Source organism: Somniosus microcephalus, chromosome 19 (genome assembly GCF_052327205.1).
Source record: "Somniosus microcephalus isolate GS21.2 chromosome 19, FLI_Smic_1.0, whole genome shotgun sequence".
Lineage (NCBI taxonomy): Eukaryota > Metazoa > Chordata > Chondrichthyes > Squaliformes > Somniosidae > Somniosus > Somniosus microcephalus.
In genome coordinates this window covers 36013915-36037130 of record NC_141005.1, presented here as the reverse complement: position 1 = coordinate 36037130, position 23216 = coordinate 36013915, and the positions used below count along the sequence as shown (strand labels likewise).

Below are 23216 nucleotides of genomic sequence, written 5' to 3'. Positions count from 1 at the left end.
ATTTAAAGTTTCTTTGTGCATTTAAATGACTTTAGCAGCACTATTCTGTATACATGCATGATAACTGTGTCAAGAGTCTCAGAGCATTTTAGATGTGGGTTAAAGGGCTGCAGAATCTGATTGAAACAATTAAATCTTGACGTACATTTGTTTGTCAGGAATTGGCTGTAAAATATTAATACTGAAACAGTTTTCTGCTGCACAATATTTTTGCTAGTTTTGATTGTAAAGGAAGATTAATCCATGATATAAATTCTTATATTCTGATAGATTGTTCAGGTGAAAACAGAAAATGCTGGAAATGCATCTTAGGTCAATCAGATGAAGAAAGGGTAGCATTTCAGAAGTGACCCTTCTTCAGAACTCCATGTTTCTTTTTGCTTCCAATTTTTTTCTCTCATTACTCTCTTCAAGACACTGGCTCAGACCAAGCTCCAGTTCCACTGGCAGTGGCTGCCTTTCTGTACCTTGCCCCAAATAACCATTTACATAGCAAAATACTGCAGATGTTGGAAATCCGAAATAACAACAGAAAATGCTGGAAAAACTCAGCAGGTCAGGCAACATCCGTGGAGAGAAATTTGAGTTGACGTTTCGGGTCAAACCCGAAACGTCAACTCAAATTTCTCTCCACGGATGTTGCCTGACCTGCTGAGTTTTTCCAGCATTTTCTGTTGTTATAACCATTTACATATGTCAGCCTTGACAGAGCCACTATACTTTTAATCCACGGGGGTCTTCACTGGTGAGCGGTGAGCCTGAATCTGTCCACAGTACATTTTCCAATAGGTATCAATGGACAGCAATCAAGAGGCAGAGCACTTGCAAAATTTCTTTCACCTACTCTCTCCCAGGAGTGCTGAGGCCGATTGCAGCTCCTGGGCTGTACTGAAATCAAGATTCCTTGCAAAGTCTCCGACTCAGTCATTCCTTCCCAGGTCCTCAACACTGTGGAGCTCTTTGTTCCATTTTCAGTCTCTTTTTTCTTCTACAATCATGAGGCTTTTTGAAATCCAAGCTTGCTGTTGCTTACGCAGTTAACAGTCTCGGATCAGTGGCTGCAGTGTTGGTTCCAACCAGGCAGTAACTCAGTACCTCCTGGAGCATTTTTTGGAGCGACCCCTGGTTAGATTACTCAACGCCTGATACAACTTGGCGGAGTGCCCGCAATTTTCGACTGCTGGCCGCCCTTTTTCCAGGTGCAAAATGGGCGGTCGTGAGTTAAATTTCTCCCCATACCGCCTCCAGAAATCAAGTTGGGCCCCATCTCTGGCTTTGCATTAGAGCTATGGTGCTAGTGTGCAGTGGAAACCAGTTTGCAGCACCCTGAATCATTACTTTCTGGTTTACCATATCTTCTGTTTTTATCCTTGATGGTGTCCTATGGGCTGTTTGATTTCTTAATTAAAACAACTTGCCTCAGCTAACTTCAGTTAACTCGGTGTAGAACTACACGGGGTTTTGATCCTGAGATCTTTCTGTTACTATATTGTGTTATGCAATATCCAGTATATTTACCAAATAAGCCATCAGGAGAGCACCTCTTTGTTCCTTTTCATGGTCATTGCATTGTGGTCAGAAAAGTGAAGTGAACTACTTAACAAGGAATTAGAATGGCTCGATATTATTACTTAATAGAAATGTACACTCTCGCTATAAAAATAATTCTCTAACAAAGTTCTTGTAATTGCAAAATATCATTTTATTGAATAAATTACATTGCCTATATACATGCAAACAAAAAGTGCTTAAACAGCAGCTGCTCACAAACATTAATACTGTTTACATGTCATGTAATGAACCCTCGGATTATTATCATTTAGCAGTTCATGAAAGTGCTGGGCACTGACCAGACACAATCATAAAGCTTTCTTTTGTTTGTTCATTAGTAAACAGGATTGCAAAATTTAAATGGAATGATCTTAAAGCAAAGAAAATGTGACACAATCAGTTGTTTACACCAATAAAGACACAGTATGATTATAAATAGTAGATAATAATGTTAGATTGCTGCCTGATGTTAGAATTAATGTCACCATAACTAATGTTCATTAACTAGTTGGTTGTATAAAGTGATATTTACATTAATGAAAATGTTTAAGACAAATCGAGTTGATAGATTATAATAATGAATGCTCCAGTGACTGACAGTCGGTAGTTCCATGTAGGTTTGGAACTAATCCACGCAAGAGTAGTGAAACCTGTGAGTGCACATAAAAACTCTAAAACAAATCACCCCGCTCCCCATTGCAATGTAATGTAACCATCATTATCATTTCAGTGCAAGAAATAATTAATATACAGTATATCCTTGCATATAATGTCAGACACTAACCATGAAATGTACAATGGAATTGAAACTTATGATTATACCTTTACTCCCTATTACAGATTCTACATTTTAACTTTACATGTGCATTTAACATTCCATCAACATACATGATGGGCCAAATGGCCTCCTTCTGTGCTGTAAACTTCGATGAATCTATGATATGAACATACCAAAACTGAACACAGGATCATGATGTGTGGTTACCTTCCTTATTATTATAAAATCTGGTGTATAAGTCATAACTTTGTCATATTTTGTGTCCTCTAAATATAAGGGAGAAGCTTCTATCCTGACACAACTTGTAGGGTTTCAATGAAATGGCAAACGTAAAATAGTACTGTGACTTATGCATAGCTGTGACTTATACATCTGGTACAGTTGCTGTTTTTGGTCTCGTATGTTTTTTTAAAAATTACAATAATATTTGGTCATTATCCTAGAAGACAATTACAGTTTGTTTGGGTGATCTGAAGGGGCAGACCAAACTTCAGGCATAGTTTCTCATTGCAAATCAAACAAATATTACGTACAGTGCAATTATACTACAGTACTATTTTGTAGCAGATGCACCAGGCTTAGCATTTCAACCATAGTTGTATTTACAGGAAACTAGGTCCCCTTAATATTTACATTAAAGTTAAACAATAGATACATCCAGTGCAGAAAAGTAAAATTACTAACACACGCTAATTTTATGAAACACACTAGTACACATTTTGATAAATTATTGTTGCCTTGAAATGTACTATTTTGGTGTATTGTATTGTTTATTACCAGTGTGCACAACAGATCACGATATTTAAAATATTCAAATTGGGCTGGAAACATCGCTAAACTGATTATGTGCCGCTTGAAAAGCCAATTGCTCCGATTTGTTTGCAGGGTTGTAACTAGTGCTTTGCCAAATTGTATATTTGCCAGTGTCGGGTGCTAGTGCAAGAAAGGCTAGCTATGGCCATGGTAAACTTCCCCTTCCCTTTATGTCACCAGTTGGGTTCTGCAGATTGGGTATGTTTCAGGGTTGGTTGGCAGAATGAGTGATCCACCAACTCAAATTCTCCTTACCCTTGTAAGACAACTGACAATAGAGGCAAAGTCAGACAGAAAGTGGACTTGCCCTTGTCTGAAATTTATTATCATTCTTCCATGAAAAGTAAATACTTTAAGTAAACACAAAAGAATAGAATGTAAAATGTGATGTGAAAATATTCAGTCTCACAGTATTACTTTTAAAGAGAAGTCAGTGGACAAATTTACTGACTCAATGAACTGAACGTAGACTGAGGGGGTGGGGGGAATTGAAGGATCACTGACAAACACAAGCCACCCAACAATGTCGACTGTTCTTGGTACACAACCACATGCAACCCTAATCTTTTCACAAGTCAGTTCTACATTTGTGGCTGTAATTTTTGCTAACTGTTTAAATGATCCTGTCAATACAGCTTCTGATTAAATCCAGGACAGCTTCTCAACAGCATGACTTATTATTCAATCAGATTTAACTATCCTTTGTTAAAACCGCGTGCAGCTTTTCAGCTGAACAGATTTCAAATGAGGTGGGACAAAGCATAATCTTTAAAGCTAGCCCTTCATGGAAAAGATTTGTTGTATCAAAAAATACAACATAATGGTACATATACAGTGCAGTCAATGACCATCTCTCCTATCCTTTAGTAGCCTTTTATGAATGACAGGACCAAAAACATCAAAATATTTTACTAATGATCTGCATTTGTCACAGTAATGGCTTATACAGAAATGTCCAAGTTTTTTTGTTTTCATGGGCCACTTGGATGTGTACCATTGAGCCTCGTGGCTACATATGAAGATTCAATCAACGATCCCATTAATTTGAATACATCTCACTAACTGATCTTGGTGTTCAGATTTAGATTTTATCCAGCAACGAGGCTACAGTGCTAAGAACAGCCCTTTGTAGGGCCCACAGAATTGAAACAGGACAAATCAGCGAGTAAGAAGCATAAGCACAAATCGAACTGAATTGCCTGGGATTCATGGGCCATGCTGCTCACGGCTGCATGTGGTCCACAGTTTAGAGCACGCTGGTTTAACGGCTTAAAGAGAACTCCTTTCACTCAAAGTAGCTGATACAGGCACAATGGGCCGAATGGCCTCCTTCGGTGCTGTGTCATTCTATGATTCTATGAGTAGGAACATTTCCCAGATGTTTCTGCTTATCATTCTGCTCAATGAAGTAAAAGGGGCAATGATGTCAAATCTGCTCAATGAAGTAAAAGGGGCAATGATGTCAAAGCAGCTAGGAAAGCTTAAAGGATGGATTTAAGGGGCTCATTGTTACAATTTAGCATTCCCTGTGCAGGGCTTCACACAACGGGAGCACATATTGGGAATTTGGGCCTGGAAGTCAGCTCACTCAGTTCGGGGCCTGCACGGTTTTTCATCCCTCTCAGCCTGCACCCTTAGTTAAGTTTTCTTAATTAAAAAAACTGAACTCCTTAATGCTTATAAATGTTTTGAAATTCAATGGTAGCCATAGTGTACGTACATATTATGTATATGCAATGTATTTGAAGAAAGCCATTTTAATGCCATTTTATTCCACTGTGATCATATAAAGGGATCATTTTCCCCTGTCACACATTTTTAAGTAATTGATCGCCATCCATACAGTACAGCATTACATTTTAAGACTGTGTTTTAACCATAGCTGCAACAGTATATCATCTTCTCAGTGTATTAATTAAATAAGATCCCAGTGTACAACATATTTACATAATCTAACTTTTGAACAGTTTGTAATTTTCATTGATTAGCACCATGTGTTTATATTTTTACAAAGACATTGTACTATTTTATTATTCAATAGGATTAAATATAGTATTGTAGATACACAGCTTATGTAATTTTTGCAGTATCAAACTTAAAAAAATAAAGTCCATATGATTGGCTCTTCTATTGTGAAATCTTGAAGATTTGCATCACAAAGAATATCATACTGCCTCGTCCTGCTATGTTCCAATTCGTAACATTTATATGCTGCGCTATTTCAAATGGAGCTCACTCAAATCAAATGAGGAAAATCTACTATATAATAGGATTAACAAATTCTGACCAGAAACCCACAAATGGCAGCTCAAAACACAAATAACTGAATGTACGTTCTATCCATCAGCCACCTATGACAGACAATAGCGAATCCCGCAGCCTAGGAACCACATCTGAATCTGAGACTTTTTATACGCTGTCTGTATTTATAAAGAAGAAGAATTTGGTCAGGGTGAGGTCCAAGCTTTCTTCAGGTCCATTGATTGTGTGATAGCCTTTTAACAGACGTCAAAGCAACTGTCATATCACTAATGATACTAATTTCACAATAGTGTTTCTTTTCCACCACAATTATTATATACAAATAATAATCAGTGCCTCTGCCTTTGGAGAAAAGACAAAATACTGAGTGGTTGATACAGAAATGGTTAACAGTGTTGCAACAACTGGTCGTGTATTTTAACAGCATTCACAGAGAGCTCCGGTTACTTGAGAACTTCATAGCTGCTTGATTAATCATACAAACACATTCAATAAGCGCGCAGGCAAATTCATGCTTTTAAAATTAACTTTCTTCTCTTGGGTTATGCATCCTGGTCTCCAGCTGATAGGGTACATAGATGCCCATGCATGGCTCCATGTCTCTCACTATTTGCTGTTGTAAGGGTGTGTTTAAATCATCTCTAAGGTGAAGGCCCTGCTGATTTCTTTCCTGCTGACCAGAAAATTCACTTCTACTCAGTGCTGACCTTTGATAACAATGTTTAACCTTTTGTCTGATTACGCTGCTGTGCAGTGAAGCACCTTGGGATGTTCTACTATGTTAAAGGAGTTATATAAATGGAAGTTGTTGTTGTTGTAGATTGATAGCTTATCATAAGGAGAAAGCATGAATGAAGAGATATCCTGTATTCTTGGTCAACATTTGTGTATGACCAGGCTGGAAGTAATTAGTGATAAGTGTCTAACCTCTAGCATATTAATGAGTGTCACTATCTACAGGATCAAGTGATGATTTACTGCAGGTATTAAGCCAATTAATCACTCACCAGCCACTTAGATAATCAAACAACTCTGAAAAATTTGCTATATATATGTATAGTGTAGATAATAAGTACGCTCTGCTCTCAGTATAACATGGTATTTAAGAAGCAAGTATTTTGTATTATAATGAGATGCATTCTATCCTGAACATTTCTATTAAGCCAAGTCATATATATAAAAACATTCAGCACATAGTATTATAACTGAAACTTTATAATTGGATGGGGTATATATAAAAAACACATTTTATTTATTTAGAGGCCTATACATTCACCAGCTTGCTTTGCTCAGTCAAATTGTGAGAATATCATAGTGACTGAAAATTACGTTACTGTTGTAATATTGCACAGGATGCCTGTAATGCCACAAAGCATTGCCATTGATATGGTCATGCACAGTAACAATATAAAATGTCCAAAACATGGCTGTTCTTTTAATAACATATGAAAAAGCAGATGTGAATTCCTTAAAGTCATTTAAGACTACATGGGATTTTTTAAAGTGCATTCTGGATACTAAGGGTGAGTAGGAGGTGCCTTATATAAATATGTAGTAATTCATTATGTAGGTCATATGTTTTTTCACAAGCATCAAGTGGGTGATTAATTGCCGCCTTTCAGGAATAGTCCACATGACTACATGGTGGCATTGGGCATAGATCTATCTCTAAGCAGTTTGATGTTCTGATTTCTCTGATCAAAATTTTAATTCACAGTTATTTCATTTGTGATCCTTCACAAATCAGAGTTGCAACTGGAAATAGGGATAAGATATTTTACAGAACATGGTATGGTAGAACCTATAGCTCCAAGTTAATGACAATTTTACTAACAGAAATTTAAAGAAAAAAAGCAAAACATTGAACTGTACCCCAGGTGTGCTAGATATTACACTTTTGAATGATTGCCTGTGGTTGCACGGCAATCTGGAATGGCAGCAATGTAATGCCCATAGATCTTGTAGTCTGTGGCAATAATCAAGTTCTGCTATTCCCTGTGGCTGTCATAATAACAGCGTATGAATAGGAAGCCCATCAAGTTTCAAAGTTGACCAGTTACCATTTTAACAGATCCCTGATATAGGACCATAATTTTGTTATCCATAGATTAACTCCTAATTCAGTCAAATATTGTATCTCAGGGGTGAGCATTTTCCTGCAGAGCTTCCTGTGTTTTCTGCTGATGTTCTTCTTGAGGTTGTAGCCCATGATGGAGCGTTCACCTAGTGGTTGCCATGGCTGCAAGGATGCCTCCTGAATGGCGTTTGCATCCACAGGGCGCCCGCCATCTATGCAAATTGACTGCATGTTATCATTGCGCCTGTGCAATTCTTCCACGTCATGCTCCATGCGTTCAAACCCATATCGTTCCACTTTTCTCCAGAAAGTAGCATTGAAGTATTGGTACAACATGGAGTCAATTTGGTTCCACTTTGTTGCCTTCTCATATAGCTCTCCAGTCATTCTTGATACAGTGGAATCTTTCCTTACATTTAACTTAAAATACAAAATATCATCCAGGTCCCAGCACATTACATCCTTCAAAAGAATGAGGGATTCATCAAAATGTTCCAGGAGCATCACCAGCTGGAATCTTTCATCTATAGTTTTAATGTGCTTCTCTACTTTGGGGTCATCAAGATCCAAGTTATTATCGTACCCAAAGTCAAAAAATAGCAAATTTTTCAAGTAATGGGAGTTAAAGCCACTTGGATCATAATATCGGTTGGGTTCCCTGAGGAATTCAGCCAGTTTGTCCTCTCCACTTATTTTCCAGGTGAAAGGGATCACTCGACCAAAATAATGAAAAGACGACTCAAATAAATAAGCAGGGTTCCTGAGGATGGTGAAATAAACAGTGTCTTCAGGGAGCAGCTTGTGGACCTCTTCAGGGTTAAACCTCATATGATTACAGATGATATTGAAACATATGCCTGGCCTGTAATCCTTCACCTGGCTCCTGTCGAAGTAGGATGGGTAGTAGAAATCATTCCTGCCATTGGGAAAAGCAAACTTCAGGCGGTGTTTCTGGCCGAAACGGAAAAGGATGTTGAGGATAGTGCTACTGGCAGTCTTGTGTGTCTTCATGAACATGATATCTTCCTTAGGGGTGCAGGATTTGCTTGTCTCGAAATGGGAGCCATTCATCCGGTGGACATTCCTGGCATGTGCAGGTTTATAAGAGCAGGAATAGGGAACAGGAATTCTAACAAGAGGCAAAATATATCATTAGATACACAGTGCTGATATTATCAATTTTTCTTGTATACAAACGTTTTCAACATCCTGCTTTTCTGTTAAGTGCCGTAAAGCCCCCATTCATTTCTATGAAAGGATTTACTATAGCCTATATACTATATAATAACATGGGTTCCTTGGGACACGACTAGTAAGTTTAACACACACCATGCAGATTTAAACATTAATGTCATTATTCTTTGTGACCTCTCCCTACGCTTCTAAGCAATCGTTTATTGAAAATGCAGCATTTCTTAAACTGAGTTTTCTTTCCTCTGCTGATCTGAACAATGATTAATGAATCTGATTAAATAAAAGGTGTTAAATGAGATGCTCAGAAATAAGGTTATGTCTTTATGAGCATTACTCATAATGATGAGAGGGGTTCGCTATATAAACCTGTATAGGTGTGGGAAACAACTATACACTAAAGAGGATAATAGAGGATCATTCTTTCAGCATTAAGAACCAAATTGGATATTGCAAAGCCAGCATTAATTCAACATTACACCGTTAAAATAATTTCAGTGCCCTAGGGATGGTGCCAAAAGCATGTGGGACAGTATCAAGTGAATTACTGGTGAAGCTGCTGAATCCATCCTTGTTAGATGGAAACTGCAACAATGTAATTGAACATTTAACATGGCAGATGCAATTTAACCCAGGGAAGAGTGAAGTGATGCATTTTGGTAGGAAGAATGAGGAGAGGCAATATAAACTAAATGGTACAATTTTAAAGGGGGTGCAGGAACAGAGCGACCGGGGGGTGTATACACACAAATCTTTGAAGGTGCCAGGACAAGTTGAGAACGCTGTTTAAAACACATACGGGATCCTTGGCTTTATAAACAGAGGCATAGGGCTGGATTTTCATTGGGCCGTGGAGTCGGGTTTGGAGGCGTGCGGGGGGTTAAATTCCCAAAATCGGGGGTCCCGACCCCATCCCGTCCCCAACCCGCCTCCATGCCAGTTTCAAAGGAGGCGGGTACCCACCCCGCACTGGGACCTGCCTACCCAAGGTGGGAAGGGATTAGTGCCAATTAACTGCCTGTTAACAGGCAGTTTTTAGCCTAATCCCTATTTTTAAGCTTGAACTGTGGGATTCCCGATGGCTCCAAACCACGCCAAGTTAGAGGAGTTGGGCCGTTGGGTTGAAGGGCTTGGAGGGGTCGAGATGTCGGTGTTCAGGTGAGTGATGTGTGCATGAGTGGAAAGGTCAGTGTGTTTGGTGTGTCAAAAGTGATTAAATAAGTTTTACATATATTTTCTTACCTTTTCAACCTTCCTTCCTTTAGGTTCGGGGAGTCCCTCATCTCATCGGCACAGAAAGCAGAATGGCTGCGATCTGTCAAAAGTGACAGCCTTCAGCTTTCTGTGCAGGAGAGATTTCTAACTGAGTCTGTGGAGAAGGACTCATGTTAGAAGTAAGACTGTCAGTGTTTGACAGCTTCAAACAGCTGTGAAACACTGATATTTCATCTGTCAAAACGTCTTGACAGATGAAATTTCAGTCTGTAATGTCACCTGTTGCCAGATGGCCCTTAATTGGCCTGCTGAGCCCGCTGGGCAGGCTCAACAAGGTCAATTAAGTTAAAATTGCGTGGATTGGCCGCATCTCGATGGAGGCGGGACTACCACCCCGAAAGTTGTAGTCCCGCCTCCTTCCCGACTTCTGAATGAAAATCCAGCCCATAGAGTACAAAAGCAAGGAAGTCATGCTAAAGCTTTATAAATCACTGGATAGGCCCCAATTCTGGGCACCAGACCTTAGGAAGGATGTCATGGCTTTAGAGAGGGCGCAGAGGAGATTTACTAGAATGGTATCCTCGATGAGGGACTTCAATTACATGGAGAGACTAGAGAAGCTGGGGTTGTTCGCCTTACAGTAGAGACCATTATGGGGAGATCAAATCAAAATCAAATCAAATCAAATCAACTTTTATTGTCATTGTTAGTGCACAAGTGCAGTACAACGAAATGTAGGCTTGCGGCTCCCGAGAGTGTACAATTTGGATTAGGACACTTAAACATTTCAACATACATTTGTACATATATATTAGCATAAATATGACCATAATAAAGTGCATCGGCAGATGTGCAGACTTTAGTGTTTATTTGTGGAGTTCAGTAGGATGACAGCCCTGGGAAAGAAGCTGTTCCTAAATCTGGTCGTACGGGTGCGAATGCATCTGTAGCGTCTTCCAGATGGTAGGAGGGCGAACAGACTGTGGCTGGGGTGGGTAGGGTCTTTGATGATGGACCGTGCCCTCCGCAGGCAGCGTTTCTGATATATATGTTCTATGGTCGGTAGCCGGGTGCCGGTAATGCGTTGGGCAGTTTTGACTACCCGCTGCAGGGCTTTCCGGTCGTGGGAGCTACAGCTGCCGTACCATACCATGATACAGTTTGTCAGGATGCTCTCTATAGTGCAGCGGTAGAAGTTAGAGAGGATCGGGGGTGACAGATTACATCCCTTCAGCCTCCTCAAGAAATATAGGCGCTGCTGGGCCTTCTTCACCAGAGAGGAGGTGTTGAGGGACCAGGAGAGGTCTTCCGTGATGTGGACTCCGAGGAACTTAAAGCTGGCCACCCTTTCCACCTCCGCCCCATTGATGTGGATGGGGGTGTGACTTCCGCCTTTGGACTTCCTGAAGTCCACGATTATTTCCTTTGTTTTCTTGGTGTTAAGGGCCAGGCCAGTAGAGACCATTATGGGGAGATTTAATAGAGGTGTTCAAAATCATGAAGGGTTTTAATGGAGTAACTAAGGAGAAACTGTTTCCAGTGGCAGAAGGTTTGGTAACCAGAGGACACAGGTTTAAGGTAATTGGCAAAAGAACCAGAAGTGAGATGAGGAGAATTTTTTTCGCAGCGAGTTGTTATGATCTGGAATGCACTGCATGAAAGAGTGGTGGAAGCAGAGTCAAAAGGGAATTGGAAAAATACTTGAAGCAGAAAATTTGCAGGGCTACGGGGAAAGAGCAGGGGAGTGGGACAACATCAAAGAGCCTGCACAGGCACGAAGGGCCGAATGGCCTCATTCTGCGCTGTATCATTCTATGATTCTATGTGCTGACAGCATTCTCGTAGAGGTTCATATTTACATTAAAAGAAAAACTATGGTCCGTACCAAAGACTCTAAACTAAAGACTGAGCACATATTGCTCATTATAGTTGCCTGGAACTACAGCTACATGATGTTTGTAAACAACATCACAACCAGTGTTGGGAAAGAGAAGCTGAGCAGTTAGAAGTGGAAATGATTAACTCACATTCAGCTACTTTGTACGGCTGCATTTGCACTACAACTTTAGTACTGCTAGGAAGTGGTTTCTGCGTATTGCCAACACTAAAGTTGTGGTATAAATCCAGAGTCAGGGCAAGCTTGACTTTGTGCTTTCCTGACTTCCTTTGCCCCACCATTGGTGGCCATGCCTCCAGCTGTCTAGGCCCTAAGCTCTGGAATTCCCTCCCTAAATCTCTCAAGCCTCTCTCCTCCTTTTAAGAACCTCCTTAAAACCTACTTCTTTGACCAAGCCTTTAGTCACCTATCCTAATGTTTCTTCTTTGGCTCGGGATCAATTTTTGTCTGATTACGCTCCTGTGAAGCGCCTTGGGACTTTTTAATATGTTAAAAGCACTGCGTAAATGCAAGTTGTTGTTGTTTATGTTCATCTGTATCTATCTTGTGATATTGTGTTGAGTGTTGAACAGATACTGTTTCTGTTATAAAATGACGAGCTGTCTTCCCTTGTGTTTGTCAGATACTGTGACTCAGTGCTGCAGTTTACCTTGAAGCACATCACTGTACCAAAAATATAATTGGAACCAACATTCCTCCCTTTCTTAATTTTAATTCAAAAAGAACATGAGTAAAATGCAGTGGAAAAATAATGGGAAATGGAGTTCAAGCCCCAGTGATGTTTTTGGCATATTAATGTATTTCAAGGTGAACTGCATGACAGTCTCACAATATTAGGCAAACAGTAATTTTACCAAAAAGATGGTGTCTCAAATGTTCTTTAACTTTATTGAAAGAGTAGACATAATAATAAAGTGGTGGAAAAACTGATAAAGACACATTGTTGCACTGAAAATGATGCATGATTGCCCCATCACCAATTTATACAGCACTTCTTCAAAAATAACAGAACCATTTTCTCTCATTATTGACGACAGTGACTGGTGCTGGGGTCAGCCATGGTTCAGTGGGTAGCATCCTCACCTCTGAGTCAGAAGGTTGTGGGTTCGAGTCCCACTCCAGGGACTTGAGCACAAAAATCTAGGCTGACACTCCAGTGTAGTATTGAGGGAGCGCTGCACTGTCAGAGGTGTCGCCTTTCGGATGAGCCGTTAAACTGAGGTCCTGTCTGCTCCAGTACCTCATGCAAGTGGCCATTCTTCATATGAGAATCCCAACAGTGAGTGGGCTATTGGACATAGAAAGCATCACAGCCGAACACAAAACACGTCAGGTTGCACATGTATGTTGACGACACCCAGCTCTACCTCACCTCCACCTCTCTCAACACTTCCACTATCTCTGATTTGTCACGCTGCTTGTCTGACATCCAGTACTGGATGAGGAGAAATTTCCTCCAACTAAATATTGGGAAGACTGAAACCATTGCCTTTGGTCCCCAGCACAAACTCTGTTCCCTAACCACCAACTCCATCCCTCTCCCTGGCCATTGTCTGAGACTGAACCAGACCGTTCGCAAACTTGGCATCCTATTTGACCCTGAAATGACCTTCCGACCACATATCCACCATCACCAAAACTGCCTACTTCCACCTCCGGAACATCGCCCGTCTCCGACCCTGCCTCAGCTTATCTGCTGCTGCAATCCTCACCCATGCCTTTGTTACCTCGAGACTTGACTATTCCAAAGCTCTCCGGGCTGGCCTCCCATACTCCACCCTCCATAAACTTGACCTCATCTAAAACTCTGCTGCCTGTATCCTAACTCGCACCAAGTCCCGTTCACCCATCGCCCCTGTGCTCGCTTTTACCTACACTGGTTCCCGATCCGGCAACACCTCATAGAAACATAGAAGATAGGAGCAGGAGTAGGCCATTCGGCCCCTCGAGCCTGCTCTGCCATTTAATGAGATCATGGCTGATCATCCAAATTCAGTACCCTGTCCCTGCTTTCTCCCCATATCCCTTGATCCCTTTAGCCTTAAGAAATATATCTAACTCCTTTTTGAATATATTTAATGAATTGGCTTCAACTGCCTTCTGTGGTAGAGAATTCCACAGGTTCACCACTCTCTGGGTGAAGAAATTCCTCCTAATCTCTGTCCTAAATGGCTTACCCCTTATCCTTAGACTGTGACCCCTGGTTCTGGACTCCCCCGCCATCGGGAACATCCTTCCTGCATCTAGTCTGTCTAGTCCTGTTAGAATTTTATAAGTTTCAATGAGATCCCCTCTCATTCTTCTAAACTCCAGCGAGTATAAGCCCAATCGACCCAACCTCTCCTCCTACGTCATTTCTGCCATCCCAGATATCAGTCTGGTGAATCTTCGCTGCACTCCCTCCATGGCAAGAACATTCTTCCTCAGATAAGGTGACCAAAACTGCACACAATACTCTAGATGTGGTCTCACCAAGGCTCTGTACAACTGCAGCAAGACATCCTTGCTCCTGTACTCGAATCCTCTTGCTACAAAGGCCAACATACCATTTGCCTTCTTAACCGCCTGCTGCACCTGCATGCTTACCTTCAGCGACTGGTGCACAAGGACACCCAGGTCTCGTTGCACTTCCCCTTTTCCCAATCTATTGCCGTTCAGGTAATAATCTGCCTTCCTGTTTTTGCCACCAAAGTGGATAACCTTGCATTTATCCACATTATACTGCATCTGCCATGCACCTGCCCAATCACCCAACCTGTCCAAATCGTACTGGAGTTTCTCTGCATCCTCCTCACAGCACACACGCCCACCCAGCTTTGTGTCGTCTGCAAACTTGGAGATATTACATGTAGTTCCCTTGTCTAGATCATTAATATATATTGTGAATAGCTGGGGTCCTAGCACCGATCCCTGCGGTACCCCACTAGTCACTGCCTGCCACTCGGAAAAAGACCCGTTTATTCCAACTCTTTGCTTCCTGTCTGCCAACCAGTTCTCTATGCAAGTCGCATTCGCATCCTTGTTTTCAAATCCCTCCATGGCCTCGCCCCTCCCTATCTCTGTAACCTCCACCAGCCCTACGACCCTCCGAGATCTCTGCCCTCCTTCAATTCTGGCCTCTTGTACAACCCTGATTATAATCGCTCCAGCATTGGTGGCCGTGTCCTCAGCTGCCTAGGCCCTAAGCTCTGGAATTCCCTCCCTAAACCTCACTGCCTCTCCACCTCTCGCTTCCTTTAAGACGCTACTTAAAACCTACCACTTTACCTGTCCTAATATCTCGTTATGTGGCTCCGATAACACTCATGTGAAACGCCTTGCGTTTTACTACGTTAAAGGCGCTATATAAATGTAGGTAGTTGTTGTGTGACTCAGTACCACACCACGGGGCTCATTTGCCCACTGAACTGTCGGAGGGTTATGCTTGCACTAGGAATTGTATACAATGGTAAGTAGGTTGTTAAGTTTTAATTTTGTGATCGGAGTAGAATTATGCTGGATTTTTTACTCGAAGTTAACTGCTTAAAATGTAGGTATACTCCTTGTATATTTAACTAAAATATGTCCTCTGAAGAATGCACTCAGATAGATGTGCCGGCAGAGGGCACTCTCTGAGCATGTTCTTCAAGGTCAATGTAAAATGAACCTCATCCCCTGGAGAGACAGAACGAACTTGGAAGACAGTCGGTGCTCAGGGACAGAAATCTCGAATAGAAAATTTTGTAGTGAGAGATATATATATTGTGCAAATAAAGTCTCTGTGTCGCACTCATTTTGCACCACCTGTTCAAAGAGGAAATGAATGATCCCGAGCTGTAGATCACCCAGAAAGTTGCGTTCCTTTCATTTAACAACCGAACGCTCTACTCGCGTGTTGCTGCACCGCACTAATAAACTTCATCAACATCATAACCAATCTGCATCGAGTTAAGACACGTTTGAACAGAATTACTTACTCCTGCAGGCTGAATTGGCGAGGAGGCGCCGCATACGAGTACAGCAGGATCATGCAGGTTGTCAGCAGGGTGCCCAGGACAAGCCCCTTGCACATCGACTTCCAATGCTTCACTTGCTTCAACATGATCTGCAGTCGTCCTTCACCTGACTGGCGGAAAGAGGACAGCCCAAAGGTCAGTTTCTTGGAAGCGATGCAGCTGAACCGGAGCAGCGAGATGGACCATTCTGCATTTGGCTTCTTGAGCCTCCTGCGTCCCATCGCGACCTCTGCCCGCTTAGAAACCCCCACCGCCCGGTCAGCTGGAGAGGAGAAGCGGTGGCCCTGGCGTCACAAAGCCGAGTGCTGGATGACAGCACACACACACACACACACACACAACTCCCCGGCCCCGGCTCCCACTAAAAGTGGCGGCGCTCAGGTGGCCGCCTCGAATTGTTGTGTTCCCTAGTGAGCGGCCCCAGTTAACACAGCGAGCTGAGTGTCACTGGAGACCGCAAACCACATCTCGGCGCCTTGTCCTTTCTGCCCCGGTGATTCCAAATCGCAGTTTTTCAACAGCAGAACAGAATTAAAACGATCGGGGGCATGTCCCACCACCCCCGGGGCACTAAACAGGGGAGGTGTGTGAGTGAGGAGTCAGTGCGGCACTTAGTGTGTGTGTGTGTATGTGAGCTGGGTTCTGACCCAGAAAGATTCCCTCCGAAGTTTTGATCCCTTATAATTTAACTGAAGCCGGGCTTCCAACACAGCAAGAGGTAAATAACAACAGAAAACGCTGGAAAAACTCAGCAGGCCAGGGCAGCATCCGTGGAGAGAGAAACAGAGTCTTCGACCTGAAACGTTGACTCTGTTTCTCTCTCCACGGATGCTGCCCTGGCCTGCTGAGTTTGTCCAGCGTTTTCTGTTGTTATTTCGGATTTCCAGCATCCGCAGTATTTTGCTACAGCAAGAGGTAACTCTCTCTCCCCCTGAACTATTTGACCTGGAAGCCTTATACCAAGAGCGGAAAAGTCTTCCTCTTTTTTTAAACCGGCTTGTATTTAATTGTGATTTGATCATATGTTGGCGCTTGTGTGTAACGTGAGCCGAGACTCGAACCAAACATCTCGAAAGCGGCACCTGTCCTGAGCCTGGAAAACAAACCCTCCCAAAACAGATCCCAGTTTTTCAAGCGTCCCCTCTCCTGATCTGACGGCTGTATTATAACCGAAAGTAATGGATGCAAAGGAGACATTAAACTCAGGCTGAAAACGGCGAGTTTTCCAGATGCTTTTTAAGGTTTTGAAAAATCACAAAAATGAAACAAGCAATACTTACAAATGTTCTGCAGCTTATTTTAAACAGTCACAGTGTCAATTTGCCATATGTGTACATAATTGCGCCCTATTTGCTTTAGATGAAGCCTTTTTCGATGTTTTAAGCTGCAATATTGGGTTCTAGTTCCGCAATGGGGATGAGATTACTTTTGCCGAAGAAGCGGCTTGCACATGAATGGCCAACTGAAACAGCTGGACAGGCTCATTGTGGCCACGCTGAGGACTCAGTCGATTAAGCCGCTGGTTAGCTAAACCATCCTAAAGAAAGTCCCAGGTTCCATCTCTGGTTTCTGCTCAGTTGGCTGTTGTCAGGCAGGGGAGCAGTTGGAATGCTACAGTTTGCCTCAGCACCTTTCTCCTCCTCGCCACTAACCCCCCCCCCCCGCCTGCCCCATTAGGGAGGGGATATTCGACCATCCCACGAATGTGCATGTCACCCATGCGCAGGACCTAATCACTATTCAGCGAGCACTCCTGGAGATGTGCGAGTGCGTGTCAGTTACCCACATGTCATAGAATCAGAGAAATTTACAAGGAGGCCATTCGGTCCATTGTGATTGTGCTGCCTGAAAAAGGAGCTATCCAGCCTAATCCCACTTTCCTGCTCTTGGTCCCTAGCCCTGTAGATTACAAGTGCATATCCAAGTACGTTTTAAATGTGATGAGGGTTTCTGCCTCTCCCACCCTTTCAGGCAGTGAGCTTCAGACCCTCACCTCTGGGTGTAAAATGTTCTTCTCAACTCCCCTCCAATCCTTCTACCAATTACTTTAATTGTCAGCCTGGGTAGCACTCTCACCTCGGAGTCAGAAGGTTGTGGGTTCAAGTCCCACTCCAGAGACTTGAGCATAAAAAATCTAGGCTGACACTCCAGTACTAAGGGAATACTGCGCTGTCGGAGGTGCTGTCTTTCGGATGAGACGTCTGCTCTCTCAGGTGGATATAAAAGATCCCATGGCACCATTTCAAAGAAGAGCAGGGGAGTTATCCCCGGGGTCCTGGCCAATATTTATCACTTAATCAACATAACAAAAAAAACAGATTATCTGGTCATTATCACATTGCTGTTTGTGGGAGCTTGCTGTGCACAAATTGGCTGCCGCGTTGCCCACATTACAACAGTGACTACACTCCAAAAAGTACTTCATTGGTTGTAAAGTGCTTTGGGACGTCCGGTGGTCGTGAAAGGCGCTATATAAATGCAAGTCTTTCTTAAATCTATGCCCCTGGCTATTGACCTCAAATATGTCCGGTATGGCTGTTATTCCTCCCCCCCCCCCCCCACCACCACACATATATTGAATAACCTGCCAACATGCATTGGCCCCACGCCTGAAATTGGCCAACTGGACCAGGTACCAAAGGACAAAGAGCAGCGGTGGAACAATAGCCCTTTCATCAGAGGAGGCGGGAGAAAATTGTAAAAAAAAATTGAGAGAAGTGTTACTTACAGGATCAGCAGAATGGTAGGACAGCATAAGGACAATTATCACTGCAAAACATAGAAGGCGGTGCAGGAAATTAGGGGCGAGCTTTCTAATTCGCACACAAGGACGAAGAAAGGAATATTTGAGGATCACCCGGTAGATAGTCAATCAGCTTCATGGTTACAACGGGAAGTCCCGAATGTACTCGATCAGCAGTGATATTGCCCGGGGCAACACCTTCTGCAGGATGCTAGACATAACAACCACCTGTAATCCAGCCAGTCAGCTTAAAAATGATCTTGAATCAAACTTGTTTTACTCCTCTCAGCTCACTGAGAGACACGTTTCGCCTGCTCTCAACTAGTTCTGGTCGTTTTAAACATTGACAAATCATTGATTTGCGGGGGGGATTCCATGATTTTTTTCTTAATAATCTTCAGCATTTAAATATAAAACATGCTGTCATATTCGTTCTCCAAAATGATTTCGTATTTTAAAAGCCGGTTAGAGTATTCAGAATTGGTAACTTAATAAGAAATAAAACAATATAGTTAATATGATCCAAGCGGTGAAATCACGAAGGTTATGCGGCTGTGTAAAGTGAAACGATTTCCTTACCATGAATAGTGATCACAGCGTGAATATCCGAGAACTTGGAGACATGTCCTCACACAGAGTCCACGGGTCTGATGTTCAATTCCGCCTTGGTCACTGAAAAGAAACAGAAGAACAACGGAGTTATCTGTGACCCAGGCAGGTCCTTGCAACGGGAGAAGCGACGTTGCCATTCCTGGTTCTATAAATTATACATACTGCACTGTAAATGGAAACCGTTTAGATTACACACGAGCCCAAAGTGTAATAGAGAAACTGAAGTCATGAGCACACGTAAACAAGGCTACAACACGTCAGAAAGGCCGAAATCCTAATTTCTATGACCAGAAATGACTACATACCTAACGACAATCCCTTTATCTACTGCCCGTCTCTTGTAACTGAAACTGATATTAATATCTCTGGGCCAACCACATAAACTGGAGGGCGCGCAGCGCTTAACAGATGCATAATAATTAGGGAGGAAAACACAGAAAGCTAAACTATTAAATATTGTGAAACGAAACAAAATACGCCTGATTTTAATTGCAATTCTTAATTCTAATAATTGGCGGCTGTCTTTTGGTCCATAGTGACAGTAGAGTATGTCACAGTGGAGGTAGAATGAATATCCGGGAGAAGTTCACTAATAATCGATGTGATAGATGGCAGGCCCGAATCTCTGAAGCTGTGTGGAAATTATACGGCGTTCAGTCTTGTGTCTTAGGTCTAATAGATTATAAATAGCAGTGAGCTTATAGCTGCCTTTTCCGGCAAAGACAAAGCTATACAATATACCGCCTAACTACTCTGTGCTGCTGCCTGTGACAGAAGGAGTCTGGGGTGAGCCCCCCGTGTACCAGAGTGAGGAAAGTCTCCCCTTCCCTCCCCCAGCAAGCCTGGCTGAAAACCCACCTATCCCCATCCCCACCAACCCACCCCCACCCCTCCCCCAGCCCAATGCTTTACAAATAAAATCTAAATCGGTTAGATTGTTGAGTGGGACGGGGCGAGGAGAAGGGGAGAATCCCCAATACTTTAGTAAAAAAAGGCTACCAGTTGGAGACAGCCAGGTAAATTGTGGGTATGTATTTAGAAACAAAAAGCAAGAAAGTGCTGGAACACTTCAACAGTCCTGGTAGCGTCTGTGGAGAGAACAGGCAAATTAAGGTTTCCACGGGGATCTTTCTTCAAACCCCATTCTGACAAAGGGTCATCAACACTTGAAACACTAACTAGTCCATTTGAGCATTTTCTGCTTTTGTTTCAGATTTCCAGCATCTGCGGGGAGTTTGTTGTGTTTAGACCCAACTCAGTTCACGATTTAGTCGCAACTGATACTTGAAAGATGTCCAATCTGCGGATCCCAGAGAAAAAGGAGCAAAGGTGTTGTTGACAGGGGGCTGAGGGGATGTTTCTGTGTAAATATTAAAAGCCAAGTGATGAGATCCCATTCACTGGGTCGGTTCATTGTCCTTCCGCTCCAGGTCAGAATGGGCTGCTGATTTCACCTCCGGCAGAGAATGAGCCCAGGGCACGTGGGGACATCTCCAGACTCTACCAGATCGCCGCAGATTAAACCTCCTCGGTTAAACCTCAACCGAAAATTATCGATTTTTCGCCAAATTGCAAACTTCAGAAAATCGCAGGTTAAATTTAAATATTCAAAGTGAGAATTGATCCATGTGACAAGCGGGAGATGTCTTCGCAAGGTTTAAAATGACACTCTGGGGCCTTTCTGACTTAAAGACATAAGAAAAACTAGGGAGGAAAGAAGAGCCTTCAGGCTATCAAAGTTTCTCCCTTAGGCATCTCGTCAGAGCCCAGCTGCATTTTAAACAGCCCTTTCCCCTCTCTGTCAGCCCTTCTTGCAGATCATTCCAAACATTCCTCATTCCGAGTAAAGAGTTTTAAAAGTGCGTTCCACTAATTTAAAATGATTCACCTGGTTCCACTTTCCTGTCTGAATACGAAGTAATATTAGATGTTTATTCGATTTCTTATTCTATATGCCTCTATGAAGACCCCCCTCTAAATGTCTTCTCCCCAGACCGTGGGGCTTAATCTTTTCCAATATTTCTACACGGTTCTTCCTCCTTTGCACTTGGAATCAGTCTTGTTCTGTGCGCCCTGCCCGCTCCAATATTGGTGTCCGTGGGGCACAGTGGCGAGAGGTGAAGACCTTACAGGCTCTGGTCTGAACAGAGCATTGCAAAGCCCACCAGGCGCTCTGGAGAGGGGGGCTTCACTCTTCTGGTTATAGATCCCAACATCCCATTTACTTTAAAAAGAATGCTTCCCCACAATGTCCTGACATTCAAAGTTGTAATAAGTTCTATTTTAATTCTTTCTATTTGAAATGATAAGACCTGTTTGTTTTTTAACAGTTTTTTTAATCAATGAAGAGGTTTTAAAGCACCGTGACTTTGAGAAATGCACCAACAACATTGACGTGTAACCTCAGTGTAGATGTTTGTATCAATGTCGTGAATTAATAATTAATTCTCGTATCTTCAGACAGCGGTCAAGGCGGGCAGAGCCTTATTGTAACTAACCTTGTGTATTCAGTGAGCTCCTGTAGCTCGGGCTGTGGCTGTTAATGTTTGCACCGGCTCGATGTTCTGATGTTCTCCCAGTCCCGCTGAATCCCGGCACCCAAGGAATGTTCCCGGCAGACCTGGATAGCACCTCACTGGCGAGCTGGCCCGTCCCCACCCGCTGCCGTCACCAGCATCACTGCAGCTTGGGAGAGTCAATGAAGCCGGGCTCCGGGAACTGGAACGCATCGAGCAAACCCGAAGGAATTCAGTTGCAGAAATCGATCCAAAGTTCAATGAAAACTGGTACAACATGTCACCAGATCTGTTTGCCGGCCGGTGAGCGGAGTGAGACCTCCCCCCCGTGCCACTTACTGACTCATTGACAGGCGCAACTAACGCCAATCAATGAGGCTTTCTTTCATTTGTCTGCAGACATCACTCGGAGGAAGGCGACGCTGACTCCACTGCATTAATGCTTTAAACTCTTTTTAAATATCACCCCTTTCCCCCCAACCAGGTAAATGAATCGTTCTTTCGCGCTTTATGATTTCCGACCGCTTTCGGGAAACTACAACTCGGACTTGGCAGTTTCCACGAAGTCCCAGCTCCGACCCGTGAGGACTTTCAGAGATACAGTGAAGACAATAGACAGCACAGACCCGCCCAGCTCTGTCCCTCGGTCCAGTCGGTGCGGGCATTGACTGCACAGTTTGAATGTTCCGTGTCGGTCACAAAAGATCAACTTAGCTTCAATCAGCAAGTCTGTAAAGATAGAGAGGACGGGACAGAGAGAGAAACACGTGCAAAAGGATGTTAGCTTTAGCTACACCGGGTCACTGTCTCTTCCTGAATAATATAGAACTGTAGAATGAAGGAAATGCAATTCCTCCGCCGCAACCTCTTAATGTTCAGCATTACTGTCCTTATAGATCTGTCCGATAAAACAGTGACTGGAGTAGTGCTTGAATTAATTCCGAATAACGTTTTCAAGGAGTGATCTCTTTAATGTAATGTTACTTCACTCGCTCCCATTGTGCACCCTGGATTCTAGCTGAGAGGCGGGCAGTGAGAGCACATCCTCCCAAGCTTCACTCACCCTGGCGGCTGGTGGCCTCTGTCGAGACGCTGCGCCGGAGTTGCGACAATGACCAACGCTCCCTTTTCCTGCAGACAAACCACTTTCTCTGGACTCAGTGCTGCGCCGAGCACTTGGTCGATATGCCAACTTGCTCTGTGGGTAGATGTGACTCTGCAATTGAGAGAACGAATATTCTGCAGGAAATTCACCGTCATTTTAACCTAACCGGTCAGCCGGGAGATTGACGGAATCGGGTCCAACGCCGGTAAAACACCCCGCCCGATTTTAGTCTCCGGGAATTAAAATGACCCACTCCTTGCTGCCTCGTTCGCACCGAGTTATAAATTCGAGAATTGTTTGAACCGAGGGACTGAATGGCATTAGAATGCTTTTTGTAGAAAGTCAGAATATATATAGGAACTCCCTATATAAATATTGGCACAGGTAAATTGACAGTGGGCTTAAGATACTATACACCGGATTAAAATATACAGAAGGTGTGTTAATAATTGATCAATGGT

The 23216-nt window shown here is 42.9% G+C and overlaps 1 protein-coding gene across 3 annotated transcripts; it reads right to left on the bottom strand.

The window, feature by feature from the left end:
* Window positions 1–1678: 1678 nt before the first annotated feature.
* On the bottom strand, window positions 1679–22045 carry gal3st1a (galactose-3-O-sulfotransferase 1a). Of its 3 annotated transcripts, XM_085961530.1 has the most exons (5): window positions 21633–22045; window positions 19102–19194; window positions 18508–18548; window positions 15741–15889; window positions 1679–8610 (listed from the first exon to the last, which is right to left on the bottom strand). In XM_085961530.1, exons 3-5 carry the CDS (start codon window positions 18532–18534, stop codon window positions 7461–7463), a joined length of 1326 nt encoding a protein of 441 aa, XP_085817656.1. In that variant the 5' UTR covers window positions 18535–18548; window positions 19102–19194; window positions 21633–22045; the 3' UTR covers window positions 1679–7460. The 3 variants fall into 3 exon arrangements, with proteins under 3 accessions (XP_085817656.1, XP_085817657.1, XP_085817658.1); XM_085961531.1 differs by lacking the exon at window positions 18508–18548; XM_085961532.1 differs by lacking the exon at window positions 18508–18548 and having other exon boundaries at window positions 15741–15885.
* Window positions 22046–23216: the final 1171 nt, after the last annotated feature.

Bases quoted from the DNA above. Each gene is read 5' to 3' on its own strand.
- gal3st1a (XM_085961530.1), bottom strand. From the start codon at position 18,534: ATGCTGTCCTACCATTCTGCTGATCCT. The intron at 15,890-18,507 runs GTAAGTAACACT...TCTTTCCGCCAG, and splicing joins CCTACCATTCTGCTGATCCT to TCAGGTGAAGGACGACTGCA. The intron at 8,611-15,740 runs GTAAGTAATTCT...GCCTCTTGTTAG, and splicing joins CGCCAATTCAGCCTGCAGGA to AATTCCTGTTCCCTATTCCT.